Source organism: Myiozetetes cayanensis, unplaced genomic scaffold (assembly GCF_022539395.1).
Source record: "Myiozetetes cayanensis isolate MyiCay16 unplaced genomic scaffold, myiCay2020 scf18, whole genome shotgun sequence".
NCBI lineage: Eukaryota > Metazoa > Chordata > Aves > Passeriformes > Tyrannidae > Myiozetetes > Myiozetetes cayanensis.
Genome location: NW_026087389.1, coordinates 1,481,337 through 1,499,135, shown reverse-complemented (window position 1 = coordinate 1,499,135; position 17,799 = coordinate 1,481,337). Strand labels below are relative to the sequence as shown.

Here is a 17,799-nt window from a genome sequence, read left to right as displayed (position 1 = left end):
AGTTAAGCTTGTTTCTGTTGCTTTTCTACGTGAGCCTGGCAAGTTTAAGACTAATTCCTGCAGTTGCTGGCACTCCAAAAATCAATTTTGCTGCCTTTTTATGAAGGATATAACCTCTTTATCTGCTTTCTGGGTCTAGGTGGTTCTTTACCAGGTCATGTAACCTTAAAACAAGAGAGGGTATTTCGTAGTTCATTTTAATTTATAAACAACTGAGTAATCTTGTTGTGAATTATAGATGGAAACTATCTGCACACCCACCCATTCTTTTTTCTTTCCCTTTCCTACATGCAACTCCTTTGGTTGAGAAGAACATTTTTCTGTTTGCACAGACCTGTTCTTTATTTACATCAGAAAAGTGTGCGTGCACCCATATGTTTGTGTATCCAGACTTTGCTACAGTCAGCTGAGAGTAGGACTTGGAGATTACCTCGTGGAATTCTAATCAGCTGAGGTTCCTCTCATGCCACAGAGTAGGTGCAGGGGAATACACCCTCCAGTGAAGGTGCTGGGAGCAATTGAGAGTGGGGGAAGCAGCGATGTGGGAGGGCACTCACTGCACCTGGAGCAGGGGGTGTTCACATCCAGTTCTCCTGTGCAGTTGGGGTTGGAGTTGTAGCCTAGTGCTTGATTTACAGCAAAAAAACTTCAGAGGTCAGAGTTTCATAACAGCACTGACTGTTTGCAGCAGTGTGAGGGAGGGAGATGCTCTGCAGGCAGAGGAACCTGCAGCATCCTGGCCAGCTGGGATGTCCCAGGAGGAGGCAGGAGCAGAACACGGTGCTGTGGTGCCAGTGCAGGGGCAGGCAGAGCCCAGGGCCTGGGCAGGGAGCCTGGCACACATGTGGGTGTGCACGTGTGTGGGCTGGTGCCCAGCACACCCAGGGAGGACATGGCAGTGCCAAGGGAGCGGGAGACTCCCAGGAAAATGCCCCAAGGGTTGGGATGGCCGGGGCTGTGCTCCCTGCCCTGTCAGGAACGCTCTGCCCACATGCTGTGCCCCTCTGCTGCCAGAGCCCAGCCCAGATCCTGCTCAGCTCTGCTCCTGCCTGGGGATTTTTGTATTTTGCAGTAGCAGTGTTGTGGAATAAATTCAGTGACTTGCAGGAATGCCCTGATCAGCTGCAGGAAAGCAGCATATCCATGTGGGATGAGGAGGGGAGCAGGGGCAGTAAGGAAGGGCAGCAGGTGTCAGCTTTGAGCACTTTGTCCCTCTCTGCTGAAGGGGCAGAATCGTGTGCTGGGGCATCACAGCATGAGGTGGAGCCCTGTGGGGACCTTCTGTCCTCTCCTTGAGGTCCCTTTACTGAGACATCTGACCTGGAAGGGGCTACCTGGCTGTCCTGGGCAGGGGAGCTGGGCTCGCTGATCCTCTGACGAGAGCAGAGTGCTGATAGTTCCTTCTGCCCAAGGCTGGGGGTGTAAGAGATTAAGTGTAACCATAGACTGTGTTTTACGCTTGGTTAGCACATCAGTGCACGTTCTCCTGTTAAAAACAGCCAGGAGACACTGCCCAAGGTCACCCCAAGCAATGAACACAGTGGGTGATGTATGCTGTGTATACACTGTACACCAGTGAAACCCAAATGAGAGCTCTGAGCGTTTTGTCCTTTTAAATGCAGTCTGCCACTCACATTTTCCTACATGGAAGTTAATTTCCAGGAGTAATTAGACTTTATTCACCCAACTTGGAGGAAGGAGGGTTTCTAGAAGCTGCAGTTAACAGGCACCATTCAGACCATGGAGAACCCCACAAAATGCTAAAATCTTGGAATTGTGGCAAATGCATTAATTCCTGAAGCAATAGCTCAGTTACATAAGGGATCAGAATGTGCTGCCTGTGAAGTGGATTTCCGAGTCTGAAAAAGCAGCTGATTGCTCACGGATAGACTGGGAGTAGTAGTAGAACAGCTTTTGCTGTCTGGCTGTGAACAGTGAAATCGGATTTATTCTCCCTTGTGACTCACTGAACTGAATTTAGTCACCACCTAAAAGGCAATACCTTTTGTTTTTTAAATCATTCTGGAGCATAACAATTAAAAAAAGGAAGGAAAAACCCCTTATGCACCCATTCTAAATCCTGGAGTCCCTCCGTGGAGGTGGGTTCTGTACATAAAGATGACAAAATGTAGCCTTGCGACCAGCATATTAATCTCACAAGCAGTATAGTCTGTAGGGCAGCTGGGCATGGAATGGTCTGGGTTGGAAGGGACCTCAAAGACCCATCCAGTGCCACCCCTGCCATGGGCAGGGACACCTTCCACCAGCCCAGGTTGCTCCAAGCCCCGTCCAACCTGGCCTTGGACACTTCCAGGGCTGGGACAACCACAACTTCTCTGGGCAACCTGTGCCAGGGCCTCCCACTCTCTGAGTAAATAATTTCTACTCAAGCCCTTCCCTCCCAGTTTGAGGCTGTGTCCTGTCCAGTGTGCCAGGGCTGACAGCGGCCACCCCGAGTGTGTTCAGCGACAGAGCACCGTGGAAGTCTTGGCATGGCCTGTGATTGCAGTGCAGTCCCATGTGGGGCTGCAGGAACACCCTGAATTACATAAGGACAGTGCTCCTCCTGCCCTGCCCGATCTCCCAGCCCGGATAAGCGGGGCCTCGCCCTGCTGGGCCCTGCACGTGTCCCTGGCGTGGAGGGGAGCGCGCTGAGAGCACGGCGTGTGCTCTGGGGGGGAGGGCCCTGCTCCCACAGCTGGGGCTCCTCTGCAGCCTGCAGAACCCGTGGGGAGAGCACAGATGTACAGGAGCCTGTGGGAAGGCTTAAAAATTCTCCATATTGCCGAAGACTCCTCTCTTGGCACGCGCTCAGGATGGCTCAGTGACGGGGAGCAGACTGTGCAGTGTTGAATAGGCACAGAACTGCACTCCACTGACAGTGTAGGCTAGACCCAAGTTTCTTACTTTGCTGAAACATGTCATTCATGCCCGTCTCTCCGGGTGCCTACCAGCTGACTTGCCTCCGCTCTGCAGGGCTACATTTCAGAGCTCCATTTTTCCTGCCCGAGGTGGAGATGCAGCCCCTGCCCTCCTGCTGCTCTCGCAGCTCTGCTCGAGACGCCTGCGGTGCCCAGGGGTGAAGTCCTTGGCTCCCTGTCAGCCAGCCCGCGTGCTTTGGCACAGGAACAAAGCCAGGGCACATCCTGCCTCCCGAGCTCCCTGGCACAGCGTTCCCAGCAGTGTCTGTTCCCTAACCCGGCGCTGGCAGATGTTCCTCGTGCCCACTGTATAATATAGTGTTGGCTTGCAGCATTTCAGTGTTAAATGATTGATAAGATCCTAACATGAAATTTGTGTGTAACTTCTCTTACTAATCTTTGCTTTCAATTCTTCCCCTTCTTTCTCTCCTGGCAGATTACCATTGAATTGGATAATGCTGAGGTTTTAATTTTATTTCTTCTCTCCAGTGTTGTTTCTATGGTGTTTGTTTTACCAGTAGCCCTGTGATCTGTCCTGTCTGCAGCCCTGAGCGTTCTGGTTTGTGTGCCTGTGTCAGTGGATTAGTGGAGTTTTCAGTCTGCCGTGTGTCTGCACTGGGAATAACTAATTCCATATGTTATTAGTTGGAATATTGGTCCAAATGCAGTTAGGATATTTGGTAGCCTTCAGTCAGCTGGTGCCATGGTAGATCCCGTGAAGTTTAGGATCAGGTCTGGAGGATGGGCACCATTTAAACATCAGCATTTAGCACGTGGCCACCACCCCCTTGTGCTTTGTGAACAGAATGTTTCTTTTCATTTGGCAAAGCAGATACTGAGGTTCAGTGGTGTCCCTGCAGAAGCTGGAAGAGCCTGGGTGCAGGTGGGGCTGGGAGGGCCAGGTCCCTGTGCAGCCACTGTGGTGGTTTGAGCAGAAAGGTGACGGTCGTGGAGTTCACCAGAGCCTTTCAGTGCCCTTCCTGTTCCCTCGGCCGGGTCTGGGGGGTGAAGCCACGTCAGACAGTTGGAGGGTTGTGAAACCATGTGCTGTGACCCCGGGGAGTGAGTGCCTCCTGAAGCTGTTTCTGTGGGAAAAGCTTCCTGCCATCCAAACCGTGCCCCAGCAGTCTGTGCTGCAGGGGCTGCTCTGCAGGCAGAAGAGCCCCGATGGAGGGACAACTTTCACTGAAATTCAGCTTTCTAAGGACTCTCCCAAGCCCTGTGTCTGGTCGGGGCACAGGCTCGGGCTGGAGGGAGGGAGCTGAGCTGCCTCTGCTGCTGCAACTTCCTCATCAGCTCAAAAAAACCCTCGTGTGGGCGTGGAATTTGCATAAATGTATAATATTGGGAAAGTGATTGACTGGCACCTTATTTTACTGAAATACCACGGAAAAAAGAAATGCTTCCCTCTCTGTGCTCTGTTTCCTGCATTCTTTCCCAAGCCAGCCTTTTATTTGGAACAAAGCTCAACCACTTAAAACATTTAAAACGTTGCTGCTCTTTATTCAGTGGAGTAGGTAATGAAATAGGCCATAAATTGCTTTCTGTAGGACTTAATTTTGATGTTAACCTCCTGAATTCACTGAGTAAACTTCCTTCTGAAAATGAAATAATATTGGGGACCTTGCCTGTTGAAATGGGTTTGAAATCCAAATTATTTGTGACAAGACTAGACAAAAAAAAGTGGCCACGTGGCCCAGGGTTGGGCTTGGAGGGTCTTTTCTGTTCAGGAGGGCTTTTAGGGGAGGGAAGGAGCAGAATTCCTCACAAGAGCAAACTGGAGTTGTGGCTTTTTTGGTTGGTTTTTGACTGAATCTCTGGTTGGGATGCACAGGCCCTGCTGTGCCCTCGCTGACGTCCCTCTCTGGGCTGGAGCAGAAGCTCCAGTGAGGGTCTGAGGACAGGAGTTTCCCATCACTTGTTTCAGGCAGAGTCTGATTTTGGCCTGAAAGACAAAATTTCTCGTTGCACAAGTTCATTCACTGCCCTGCCATCACCTCTGACCTGTGATGAGGCATCTCAGGTGTGTCTCCAGGCTTCTCTCTGGTTTGGAAAAGTTAACCTGTGGCACATAAATGTTTCCATCAGGCCAGACCCCTTGGATGAAGTGCTGCTACAGCTTCCCAAAATAACATGTCTATATATAATTTTAGCTTGGAGAAACTTCAGAGAGAAACTTGAATTGTTTAATTGCAAATTAAGTCATAATATGAAACTTTTCCCTTTGGTTTCTGGCTGTAATGTGCTGTTTGCCTGCAATAAATCAGCCAGAGCATGCAGAGCAATTTAGGATTTGGTCTGGAGGCTGCAAAGGAGGAATTTTATTGCTCCTTGATGGAGCAAGTGCACGGAGGGAGCAGGTGTGTGTGTAACCATCAGCACCGAGCACTCACTGCACAGGGAAAGGCTTTCAGATGGAGTTTGAACCACTGGCAATTCTCAGAAATCCTGGGGTTTTGTGTTTTTATTTTTTTTCCCCTCATCAACCCTGGAAATTGTATAAACATTTGGGGCAAAGGATACAAAAATCTCCATTATTAGTGAAATTATTAGCTTCCTTTTCTCTCAAACAACTTAATGGTTTTGACCGGTTGAAATTCTCCTTATTCCCTTGGGGGAAATGCTGTTGAAGTAACTGTTTATGACATGATTTCATGGTACTTCTGTGATTGTTTATCGAGGTTATTTGTCTTAACTGTGTACTGCAAGGTCATTCCAGTGGGCAGCGGGTCCAAATAATAAAGGATATTAAAAATTCCAGGAGATGTTAGTGAAAGTCATGATAGAAAATAGATGTTCCACACCCCCCTTCATATTTCTGTGAGTGAAGAAGGGAGTGCCCTTTGAAGTGGGTGAATAATGCTGGAATTCACCCTGATGGGAGGAAATCCCCTGCAGGAAGGGTGGTGAATGCTGTGACCTGAGCTTTGGGGTTTTGGGGTGCTGGAACAGTGGAAATACAGCAAGAGCATCTTAAAGCTCCTGTACATGTGTTCATTCTGCCCTGATCTTGGCAGGTTGTCTGCTCAGAGCTTGGCTTTTGGGGTGCATTGGGGCTCCTCTTTGCCTCTCCTGGAGCATCAGGTGGGCATCAGGAGCTGCAGGAGCTGAAGAGCTCAGTGAGGTGAGCTTGACATTGGCTCTGTGCAGGCGTCAGGTGATAAAACAGAAATCCCCAGGGCAGGGCAGTGTGTTGTCCTTAAAAGCCCTCGGGCTGAGTCCGTGTTGATGGACTCCTCAGTGGGCTGGAACTGCTGTAATCCTGTTCCTGGTGGAGCTGTTGCCTGTGCTGGTGTCTCAGGGAAGAGGTTCAGGGCTGAGTTAAATTTTTCCCGAGTGCCCTTGAGTGTGAATCTTCTCACACCAGCGACAACTAAACCCTGCTTGCAATTATACACAACAGCTTAATTTACTTCTAGTTCAGTCCTCAGCCCTCTGAAAGGTCCAGGCGTGATGCAAATGCAGATTTCCTCGTGTTTCCCCCTGGGGCTGCCACTGTGAGCTCCACCACGGGCTCCACCGTGGGCTCCCTGAGCTTCAGGGCAGCTCCGCTCCCTCCCCGCCGCGGCGCTTGGGATTTGTTCCCACCCGTCCTCCTCGGCCTGGGGACACCGTGGCCCAGTTTCCACCTGCAGTGCGAGCCCTGGACACTGAAGCAGCCCGTTCCTGGAGCAGCCCGGCAGTGCGGGAGCTGCCCCGCGGAGCGCTCGGCGCTGACCTGCAGGTGGCACGCGCAGGATGCCGAATGTGCCGCCACATGGCCTACTTTGCCTTTTTTTTTTTTTTTTCCCCTTCTCCTTTTTCCCCTCCCAGCCACATTGCAGTGAGCTGTTCCGCTGGGCACCTGCCAACATTCAGGCAGCAGTTACATAAGAAGAGGGTTTTTTTTCCTGGAATTTGGGCCCGCTGCTGATGTGTGACCTTCAGCGGCGCTTGCCAGGGAAGGCGCTGGGGATGTTTACGGGCACCGCGGCCCTGGAGCACGGCCCGTGCCGGGAGCGGCTGCTCCTGCTCCCCAGGACTGATCCCACCCCGCTGCAGCTCTGTTTCATTTCTCAGGGTGAAAAAGGGGGTGCTCTGCTGCTCTCCCCCACTCCTCGAGGCTGGGGCAGGGGCCAGAAACCAGCAAAACGGCCAAATCCAGGAAAACTCCATAAGCACACAGAGTTTCCTGTGTAATTAGTTGGTTTTTAGGATTATATAGGGGTTTTACCTATTTTTATTCGTTAATGGCACTTCTGAGGCAGCTCTATCCAGCAATATACACCTGCAGTCCCGCTCAGTAGAGTTTAGGTTTGTGTGTTTTTTTCACCTTTTCACTCTGGTCTTGACGTTTCAGGTAGGTGAAAAGGGAACTGAAAATGCTGGTTCAAAGGGATTGCCTAAATTAACCTTCCCAGTGCTCTTTATCAATGATAAAATAGAACTCCAGTGACTGAATAAGGTGCAAAATTGGTGCTATTTTATGCATTTTTGATTGGAATAGGGAAATGCATTAACCTCTTCAGAGCTGGAGAGCTGCACTTAGGAATTATTTTTCCTTGTCGAGAGCTCACTCCAGTCATTTCTCTTGTGTATTTTGCACTTAGACAGTGCTTCACTTGTTATGTCTCGAGCAGAGGAAATGCAGGCTCTCATAAATTTTTGTGGGCTGCCTTATATTTTTTTTTCCCCTTGAGAAATCCTGCAGTCTTTGGACCATTTTTATTGCACGAACTGGAACTGGTGAGCTCTTTGGAAAAGGAGACTGGGAACATCGCTTGTAGTTATTTGTCACCAAAAAAACCAATCATAGTTATGCCATCTTACAAGTTAATTAAAACTGCTGCTGTAAAATGTGCTGTGAAGGTTTAGTTATTGTAGAAGTCCTGCAAGTCTGAGGATTTAAACAGGAGGAAGTGGTTGCACTCACACTGAAGGGCAGAGACTGAGGTCTCTGGCTCCTGGAAAGCCCCAGCCCAAGTGAAACGTGCTTTCTCCACTGAAAACTGTGGAAAATGAGGGAAGGCATTCCTGTAGGCAGATCCCAGTGACCTTTGAGTGCAGGCACTGACAGCCCTTATGCCAGATTTCCCACCTCATTGTCTGGCAGTGCACGCAGTCTCTGCAAGTTCCCTGAGATAAGGGGGGAGGATGTTCAGCCACGTCCCCAGTCTGGGTGTGCCAGGGCTGGGAGCAGGTGGGTGCTGCTCCATCGTATCTGGTGGGACCTGGGGGCTGCTCCTGCCCCCCAGAAATCCCACATGCCTTCTGGGAGGCCTGTGCTGGGACAAGGTGCTGCTCCACATCTGCTGCTGCCTAATTCATGCCACGCTGGCCCAGGTCTGTACAGGGGCAAATGTAACGTGGAGAGTTTGTCAAAGCAGTTCAGCTCTCCTGGTTCCCAGTTATTCCCCTCTGCCCTGAAACTTCTCCATAGCAAGTCAAATGCTTGTTTGACAAACACCTACAGATCATCTGCAGGGGCTAGAAATTTCCTATCCAGATTTTTCCTCGGTTCCACAAGGTAACAGTGTTGGCTTTACAAAGGAGACTTGGCAAGGAAGCTACACAAGTTTTTTGTGGTATTTTTGAAGGGTTATGAAGGCCAGCAGCATAATTTGTGCTCTGGTCTGTTGTCACAAATCAGATGAGGTGATGCTTTTGCTGTGTGTCTTTCAAAGAAGAACTGTACTGACTGTTCTTCAAAGAGAGAAGCAGAGAAATTCAGAAAAGGGAGGAAAAAGTGGAAAGGGACTTGCAGCACTCAATCTGAGCAGCCATTGCCACTGGAACTCCAGCTGATACTGGAGATAGCAATGCAGGAACCACGGCAGAGGTTTCAGAATAACAAATATCTGAGATCTCCACTCCAGTTCCTCGCATCTGGATGTACAGCCTGGTTATCTAAAGCTTAGGGTGATATTTGGCTGACTCTGTGGTTGTGTTTTCCCCTTTTTATTTCCTCCTCTCTGCCAAATCTCTTCCCCCAGCACCCCAATGATGACATGCCATACACGTGGAGTTTGGGTCAGTTCTTGAATTCACAGATTTTGGGACCAGAAGGAACCTGTCAGTGATTGAACCTGACTTCCTGCACAGCTCAGGGCATCTCCCTCCTCACCATTGCATCTCCACAGAGCCAAATCAGTTGAGTTTGACTGAGCTTTCTCAAAGTGCTCAGATTTAAATGCATTTCAAGCCTTTTGCTTGGTGGTCTGGATGTTTACTACACAGCTGAGTTTAAAAAAAACAGAGAGGAAAGCGATCCTGAGGCTTCAAACCTGAATGAAAATCTTCCTGCTTTTCCTCAAAACATTACCACTCTTTATCCACAGTGGTAGTTGTTTGAATTTTCTGTACAAGACATATTAGATAACTTCAATCTTGATTGTTATTTTGAAAGCAAATAAAAATTTTTATACCTTCCTCAAAGCCATAAAAGGATGGAAAGCTCATCGACATGTAATAATTTGAGATGCCATGAATTCACACTGGAGCTGTCCCTTGCTCTGGTGGCTTTTGAGGGGATACATCCCCTGGTGAGTCAGATCAGGGCCGTTCTGGGAAGCACACGTGGCCTGTGCTGGGGAAATGGGTGCTGGCAGCATTTGGGTCAGCAGCAGGTCAGAGGCTGTGCTTCTGTTCTGGCTGAGCAGGAGTGGTTTATTGGTCAGGCTTGTGGGAGCGGAAGCTTCAAAGGAAGAGAGGGTTTTGCACAGCAAGTTGAAAGGACCTTTGCCTGCTGCTAATAAAAAGCACAGATGTTGGACTCTGACCTGGCCACCCACTGTGTTCCAGTTTAAAAGCTGACCACAGTGTCCATGCTACTCACCCGACTGTTGTTTAGTATTGCACAAACCTGCCCCTCAAGCCATCACTTTCTTCTGGTTTGAGAGCTGAAGTATGTGGAGAAATCTTGCAAAATTACTACCTCAGGCTGCTCTCCCATCCTGTTCAATCCTTCTTGTAAAGCACAAGCTGATACTTTGCTGTTCCAGCACAAGCTCAGTAATTCTTTGCTATTTGAAGCTGTTTTGACTCAATGAAATGTCAGTACCTGGAGTTTATGTTCTTACTGGAAGTTTGCTGAGGGCTGTGCTGCTTTGGAGTGATCCACCTGGGCAGGGCCCAGGGCCGTGGCTTTTCCTCCCTGGTCGTTGTACGGGACTGGCTCTAACGTGCCATCTGTACCACAGAGGGAAGGCACAGGAATTTGTGAGCTACAGGATGTAATTTTTCCTTCTCCAGTTAAGTTGGGATAGATGAAACTAATTTCATGATGATTCTTCATCTGTACTGCTTTTCAACTCCAAAACGTTACATGTATGTTTGGTTAAAATGGGGTCACAGTATAACCCCAGGAATCCCAGAATGGTTTGGGTTGGAAAGGACCTTAAAGCTCATCCAGTTCCACCCCCTGCCATGGGCAGGGACACCTTCCACCAGCCCAGGTTGCTCCAAGCCCCGTCCAACTTGGCCTTGGATGTTTTCAGAGCTGGAGAATCCACAGCTTCCTTGGGCAACCTGTTCCAGTGCCCAGAAGGGAAACCTGTGTTTGGATCCCCAGTCCAGCGTGTCACTTGTGGCAGTCGTGTCCACTCGCCCTGCCAGCTTCAGCATCCCCTTCCCTGGCAGGAAGGGCCCTCATTTCCCCTGCAGTGGAACAAGCCCAGTTTCCTTGCTGCTGTTGGCTCCTTGAGAAGGGAGGAATTTTCCCTTGCTCTGGAGCAGGCTGTGCAGACGGGGTGTGCAGGCAGAACAATGTGCCTGCACTCCCTGCTGACCCGGACGGCGTTCCCGGTGTCCAGCCTGGGAGCAGGGCAGGAACGGTGTGTTCCTCTGCCTAAATGAGGCTCTTCCTGTTCACTCCTGGGCCTCTGGCTTAAATACTCCCTGCTTCCACTGGAGCAGGAGAGGAGTGGTTTGCACGCTTGAGAAGGTTCCAGGAGCGGTGACAATGCAAGGAAGCTCCGACCAGAGGCCGTGGGAGCTGCCAGGAGGAAAGCCTGTTAGGAGGAGAATGGAAAAGAGTCTTTCCTGGCCGAGGAGCCTCTGCCTGTGCAGCACTGCAGGGGAAACACTTGCTCCTCTGGCTCTTTCCTAGGAAGTGGAATCTCTCTGGATCTGGTGGCCTCCCTCTCCCTTGGAGCATTCCCCAGCAGCTCCACAGTGCTCTCCCAGCCTGTGCTCCGGGATCTGTCTGTCCTGTGGCCTCTGGGCAGACACAGCCAGCCAGGGCCTGACTCAATTTGGTGTTTGTATCAGCAGCACCTGATTTCTGAGTGCCTGCTCTGAGGGGTTAAATGAGTTGCCCCACGGTTCCATAGGCAGCTGCATTTGAATGTTCAGGGCTCTGTTGTGTGTCTACGCTCGACTAGATAAAAGTTGCTTGTCTTCATCTGTTTCAGGGTGATGATCAGCATTTTAAATTTGAAAAGCTGTCACCATGCAGGCCCTTATTTCACTGCTCCTGTTTGGTTCTGCATCATATATCTTTTATCTCAAGGAAAATGTGTTTATGGATGAGAATCCACTGAAAACAATTTTTTAAACTAAAATTATAAGGCTGCTGCCTGTGTGACATGCAGCCCTGGCTTCCTGCCCCTCCTCCCCACCGGGATGCATGTGCTGCCTTCCAGACACAGATCCCAGGTGTGTGGTCCCCAAAAGTGCTGTGGGCACCTGCAACTAAAGCTTTTTGCTTGTGCCTCGGAGTTCATGCAAAGCAGTTTGGGATGTTCAAAGGATACCTGTGAAATTTTTCAAATGTGGCCCTTTTAGGAGCAGGGTGGGAGGGTGTAAACAGTAATTATGGCTATAATTCATTTGTGATGAATCAGCTGAAGGCAAGTGCTTTGCCAGCTCCCTTCCCCTCTCTGTTGACCACTGGATTGCTGTTGGGATGGAAGGTTCTGGGAGAATGACTAATTTTTCTGCATTTTACTTTCAACTAGCTGCCGCAACCCCCCGAAACGGAGAGCCCTGTAGAGGTGTGTCACCACCTATATTTGTACAACACACAAATATTGGTGTTTAAGTAGTCCCAGTGAAGTGTCTTGTTGGTAAAAACCCTGTGAAATGTCTGTTGCTGCGTGGTGTTAGACAGTGGAAATAAGTAGATTTGTTCAAGTGGCTTAATCCAATACAGCATCAGTGTGGTAGTCTGGAAATATAAAAACCCCGTGTAAATTAGTCCCAAATCTTTGTTCCTCTCAGCCATTTCCCTTATGCTCCAAGGGAGACACTGTGAGAAGACTCCTCTCAAATTTCCCTGCATTGGCAAAATGAGATCTTGTTTCTCTGGCTCCTGATGCAGAATTTGGTTTTCCCTTTGCCTCACATAAGGAAATGGAGGTGTCAGAAGTTATTAGTGGAAGCTTCATAACCCCAGAGCAACTGGTGTCCCTTTTAAAATGCCCCAGTGGAGCAGCTCATGGTCGCTTCACATCTTCAGGGTCCCTGGCTCTGGGGGAATTGGATGTGTGGGAACATGTCCTTTGTGAGATACCCCAGCATCAGTTTGCATAAAACAGATTATTTTACAAAGGGAAGACATGAAAGTTTATGAAATCTCAAATTCTTTCAAAATTCTTGGGACATCCAGAGATGGCACTGGTAAATTGTGCAACTGGGTGCCAAATCAGTGCAAACCTTAAGGGGAAACAACATGAAAATCTTAATCAAGGACAGTGTTGATTCTGTGAGCTATATAGACAGGAAAATCATAAATATATTTTGAGATCACGAAGGAAAAAAATGCTTGTGGTGGTTCAGACTTTTGTATTTGTAATTTTTGTGGAATAGTGTTTAAATGTAAACCAAAACTCTGAGTGGTCATCGAAGGCCTTTGAGACATTTTGGAGGTGGCTCCTGGTTTAAGATGGGTCCCTGGAGAGAGCAGTTATTCTGCACATTTTCAGATGCTTTAAAGCAACAAAACCTTAACAGGCTTCAGGTTTGCAAAGTGCAAGTTCCACTCCTGACAATTAATACCTGAAGTGAGAGAGATTTATTTGCTTTGGAAACGTGCCTGTGCCAAGGGACGTGTCCAGTGACACCCCCTGAAGGCCCTGGCATCGGAAGGGAACCCCCCAGGATTTTCCAGGGGCCCTCCACAGTCTCCAACGAGCTTCTCTGACCACGGGGAGATGTGTTGAAGTTGCTGCCGTCCCCAGAGGTGTGTGTCCAGTGGGTGGGGTGTACCTGTGTGTCTGTGCATGGGCATGTGTGGGCTGAGCTCCTGGGAACTTGTGTGTGTTCCTGGTGACTGTGCAACCAGACAGACTCTGTGTTTCCTCCACTGCAGGGGAACGTGGGCACATGCATGCCGTGGTGGGCTGGGGGTGATGAGGTGTCTGAGGGGACAGGTGCTGCCAGGGCCAACTGAGGGCAGATGTCCTGTTTTGAGAGCTTGTCAGTCCATCTTCTTCATCTCCCCCCTTGTATTCAACTGTGACTTCCCTTAATATTCCCCCTGAGTGCCAAGATGTCTCTTGAGTGTTGTTCTGCTTTAAAATGAAATTTCTGCACGCACAGCAGGAGCTTGATCAAACTCTACCACAGAGGCAACTGGAGGATCATAGAAGGGTATGTACAGCAGTTGAGCACGTTCAGAACTAACCCTCAACCTTTTCCTTTTAAACAGTGGAGCCTAAGTCATGTAAGAAACTTGTGTGTTAACTGCTCTCGGAAAAGCTAAAATGGTGAGCTGTGTGCATGAGGGGGTGCTGTAAAACAGCCCCTTGTGTTACATGGAAGGGGCAACTACTTGGCAGCTCCAGTTAAACCTCAGATCCGTTCACGCTGTCAAAACTCTCCCCTTTGGTGCTGATCACTCAGTTATGAGTTGACATTACTCAGTGCTCGTGTGGTTGTCTGCTTTGGCCACACCACCCCTTCATAACCCATGCTGCAAAATCAGTATCATTAATGCCTTTCTCCATTTCTTCTGCTCTTGTAGCTGGGAACAGAACAGCAGCAACAACTTACAACTGCTTCACTTTTAAGTGTTATTCAAGATTCTCTGTTTTAAAGATGGTAACAGGTTTCTGATATCTCTTAGAGTTGTGTGTTGCATCTGCATTACCGATACATGCACAGTAATGTTTGTATATGACTTAGTTTACCTGATGGTGAACACGGATGAAACTGGATGTTGTTGGGTTTTTTCCTAGGTTCCACATTTGATTTTTCTGATTATTGCCAAACATCTGATATTTGTTTGCACATTGCCCGCATCAAAGTGGTGCACAGCACGAACAGGATGGTTAAAGAACTGTTCTGGAGCCAAGCATTGCAGCTGAATTAATTGGAACGTTTCTTAAATACCACTGATTTTTTTTTTTCTCCCCTCCGCTTTGATCACATACTGATATTTCCTTAGCTAACATGGTGGGTTTGCAGGAAGCCAAGCTTTTCTTCCCAGATAGAATTTGAGATGCTGGTGGCTGTGTATTGCCAGCCCTCCAAACCTATGGATGAGCACGTTCTCAGAGTAGAAACAACTGCTTGATGTGTATTCCTACCTGTATTTTCCGGTGATTTGTCTTGTTTTGGATACATAACTCCTACAGACACCAGAGGTGCTGCAGGTCTGTCCTCTTGGTCAGGTGTCTCCACTCACCCCAACTATTTTGACCATGGAATAGAAGTCACCTTCTGCTCCACAATGGACCAGAAGGAAAATCTGGACACAAGTCCAGGAGCTTCAGCTACCCCCCTGAATGCAGGAGGAGGTGGAGTTCAGTGAGCAGCCGTTCTTGAGGATGGATGTGTGTTGTCTTTGTAGTAAGTAGTAAAAATGACTGGTTTAAATGCCAGTTGATATGATGACTGACAATTAGTTCAACAGCAGCGGGAAAAGGTAATGTGAGAACTCCCTTGTAGCTTCATTTTGTCGTAGGGCTCATATGGGTATCAAGTTTCCTTTCTAATCGGGGCATGAGTAGAGGGAAGGTGTAGTTCAGGGGTTTTTTTTGTCTGGCTTGGCCTTGTTCTGTCATGTTGCCTCCCTTACCTGCCAGACTGGGAGCAGGGGGATGGATAAAGCTCCACATCGTGTACCCAACGCTCGAATGTCGCTGTCAGTCACAGGAGCTCCTCGGGGTAGGAATTTGCTGGAGCTCCTGAGCTGTCTCTTGCCTCTCTTACATGTTCACTCTTTGGCCCGAGCGGTGATGGGAAGCGTATGCCCCTTGGAAGAGTGCTCATCTCCTTCTACTGTTGCTTCCACAGGAATTTTCCTTTTTTTTTCTAGTTTTTTGGGACTTTAGGAAGCAGCTGATTGGAATGCTCTCCTCGTGTTTATTTTACAACCTGTCTCCCTGGCACTTGCTCCCTCCCCATCTGATCCCATAAAATGCAGCTCCCGTGCTGCAGCTTTCACACTAATAAGGAACAATTTTTAAGCTGCTGAATTGCGGTGACAAGGAGCAGGTGGTGAGAGCTCCACTTTTAGCCCCAGCCCTGCAGGAAGGGCAGTAATCCCCTCACCAGCTCCAGGCACGTGTTGGGCTTCTCCCTTTGGAAGCAATACCTGAAATTTGGTAAAGAACCTAATTTCCAGACAGGTTTTTGTCTATTTTTTTATTTTGGGAGTTTAAGGATTTCTGGAAGTTAGCTTTGTGAGCGCCAACTTTGCATCAAAGCAGCGTGACTGCAGTGGTGCTGGAGTTCTGTACGAGCCCATTAATGCACATTTATGTCGCTCCATTTACTTATTTGTGTTTCAAAGGCCTCTTGTGAAAGTTTAAAAAGTAAGACTTCATTTTTATGTCAGCTAATACATTAAATGACATCTTGACTCTTTAGTCAGACAGCTAATTTCATTTGAAATACAGCTGAAAATCAGTGACGAGCGTGTGTTTTGTGAGTGGAGATAAAGATAAGATACTTTAGTTCATCCTGACGTATTTTTAATATGAAATTATTCTTGGCTAGATTTTTTTTTATTATTATTTATATATATTGAATCCCCAGAAAAGCCCCTCCCTCCCCTCTCAAGCACTGTCCAGGGTAGTGCTGCTGTGACCGCGCTGCCATCAGCAGTAGCTCCCAGTTACAATAATCCCCGGTTTTCCTTTGTGCACAAAGACCTTGTGAAAACCCGGTAATCCTGGTGCAGTGTTTGTGTGCTGCTCATTGCTTTGTCCAGCTCTTGGAATTCCCAGAGCCCCTGGAAGGGCTGGAGTGGGTTGTTTGCCCCGGGTGGGAGGTGGTTTGCTCTGGGCTGACGCAGCGGCTCCTGCTGGGGGACGTTCCAGGCGCTCCTGGGATTTGGGGTTATGTGAGGACCGGTGCCCCGTGGAGCCCAGGGCTCATGTGCTTGGATGCTGACTGCTGGCGTGAGCGGCTGGGGCAGCTGCCAGCAGGAACAAAGGGCTGGGATTGAGCGGGATCGCTCGGGTTTCCGCTCGGCAGCTGCTGGATCCCGTCAGCTGCTGATGGAGGGAGAAGGGAGCACATCCCTGTAAAGCTGGCGAAACGGCCAAATGGGATAGGTGTGGGAAGATGGGACTGCTCCTCACAGCATCATTTCTGATGTTCCTCTTGTGCTAATCCACCTCGTAATTTTGTGTTGGTGCTGTACAGATGCAACTTTTTTACATTTAAGACCAAGACAGTAGAACTTAATTAAAAAAACCCCAAACCTCTTTGAGAACAAAATTTGTCTAGAGAGCTCTACGCAAAACCTGACCTGCCGCTGTTTCTGTGCTGGGAACCCATAATCTTCCTTGAGCCCCATGAGACCCCCCCAGTGTCCCAGCCTGCCCGAGCACAGCGGGAGTTACTCAGTGGATTTTCCCAAATCTCCAGGGTTTTGGCTCCCCCCCCTCCCCTCACCTGAGGAAGGCAAACATTAACAGCAGTCCCTGTGCAGTGTGTTTGCTCCCCAAGCTCAGTCGTGATCTCCTTCTGCTCTTCCCCAAGGGCGAGGCGCTCCGGCAGGTGCTGGTGAACCGTTACTATGGCAACGTGCGGCCCGCGGGGCGGCGGGAGAGCCTCACCAGCTTCGGCAACGGGCCCCTGGCCGCGGGGGCCGCCGGCAAGGCCGGCCCGGCAGGTAGGACCTGCTCCTGCCCCTCACGGGACCCCTGCTCTGCCCTGCCCCGCCAGCTGTGCCCGTGTCTGCCCCACAGACTGGCACCTTACGTGTGAAACGGGGATTTTTTCCCCCCTCGCTGACCTCTGCTGCGAACTCCCAAAACCGAGGGGGCTGCCCACATGGATGACTGCCTTTGAGGCAGTAAAATGGAGCAGACAGAGCTTTTTAGGCTTTTCCAGAGACTGCCCTGGGTTGGCTTAAAGTTTGTGATGTTGCTTTGAATAAATGTGCTTATAAATCCTGATCAATTTAATTAGTATATGAGAAACGTACTTATAAGGATGTCGGATTATTAACCGTATCTGGAACAAAACCATTTCATGGTATTGCAGAGAGATTGGGGGTTAGGATGAGGGAAAATTCCATTTGAAGTCGGTTATAAAGTGCAGTGTATTTAATTTGAGACCACTGCCAAAAAAATCAATAGTCATAGAATCCCAGACTGGTCGGGGTTGGAAGGGGCCTTAAAACCTATCTCATTCCAACCCCCTTCCACTAGTCCAGGTCGCTCCAAGCCAGGTCCAGCCTGGCCTTGAAGAGCGGTACCATCACCATGGGGTCGATCTCAGCCTGTTTCTCACGATCACCTTTATAGGAGGAAGCTCCGGATCGAGTTCAATGAGCCGAGGGGAGATGAGTTTGGCAGATGTCCAGTGCCATCTGGATAAAGAAGGTGCATCCAATCTGGTCATAGATCTCATCATGAATGCCACCAGTGACAGAGTCTTCCATGAGAGCATCCTGTTAGCCATTGCCTTGCTGGAAGGTGGGAACACCACGATACAGGTAGGG

At 49.1% G+C, this 17,799-nt stretch overlaps 1 protein-coding gene across 10 annotated transcripts in view; it reads left to right on the top strand.

Moving 5' to 3' along the window:
- Positions 1-17,799, top strand: part of ITPR1 (inositol 1,4,5-trisphosphate receptor type 1) — a 158,258-nt gene that overhangs the window by 87,022 nt on the left and 53,437 nt on the right. For 6 of the 10 annotated variants that reach the window (XM_050313080.1, XM_050313079.1, XM_050313076.1 and 3 more), the window contains 5 exons: positions 3,358-3,384; positions 11,858-11,893; positions 13,440-13,490; positions 16,833-16,965; positions 17,603-17,793. In XM_050313080.1, the coding sequence (XP_050169037.1) occupies positions 3,358-3,384; positions 11,858-11,893; positions 13,440-13,490; positions 16,833-16,965; positions 17,603-17,793 (438 nt within the window). The remainder of the gene's footprint in view (positions 1-3,357; positions 3,385-11,857; positions 11,894-13,439; positions 13,491-16,832; positions 16,966-17,602; positions 17,794-17,799) is intronic. The other 4 variants (XM_050313077.1, XM_050313085.1, XM_050313081.1 and 1 more) reach the window with 2 other exon arrangements.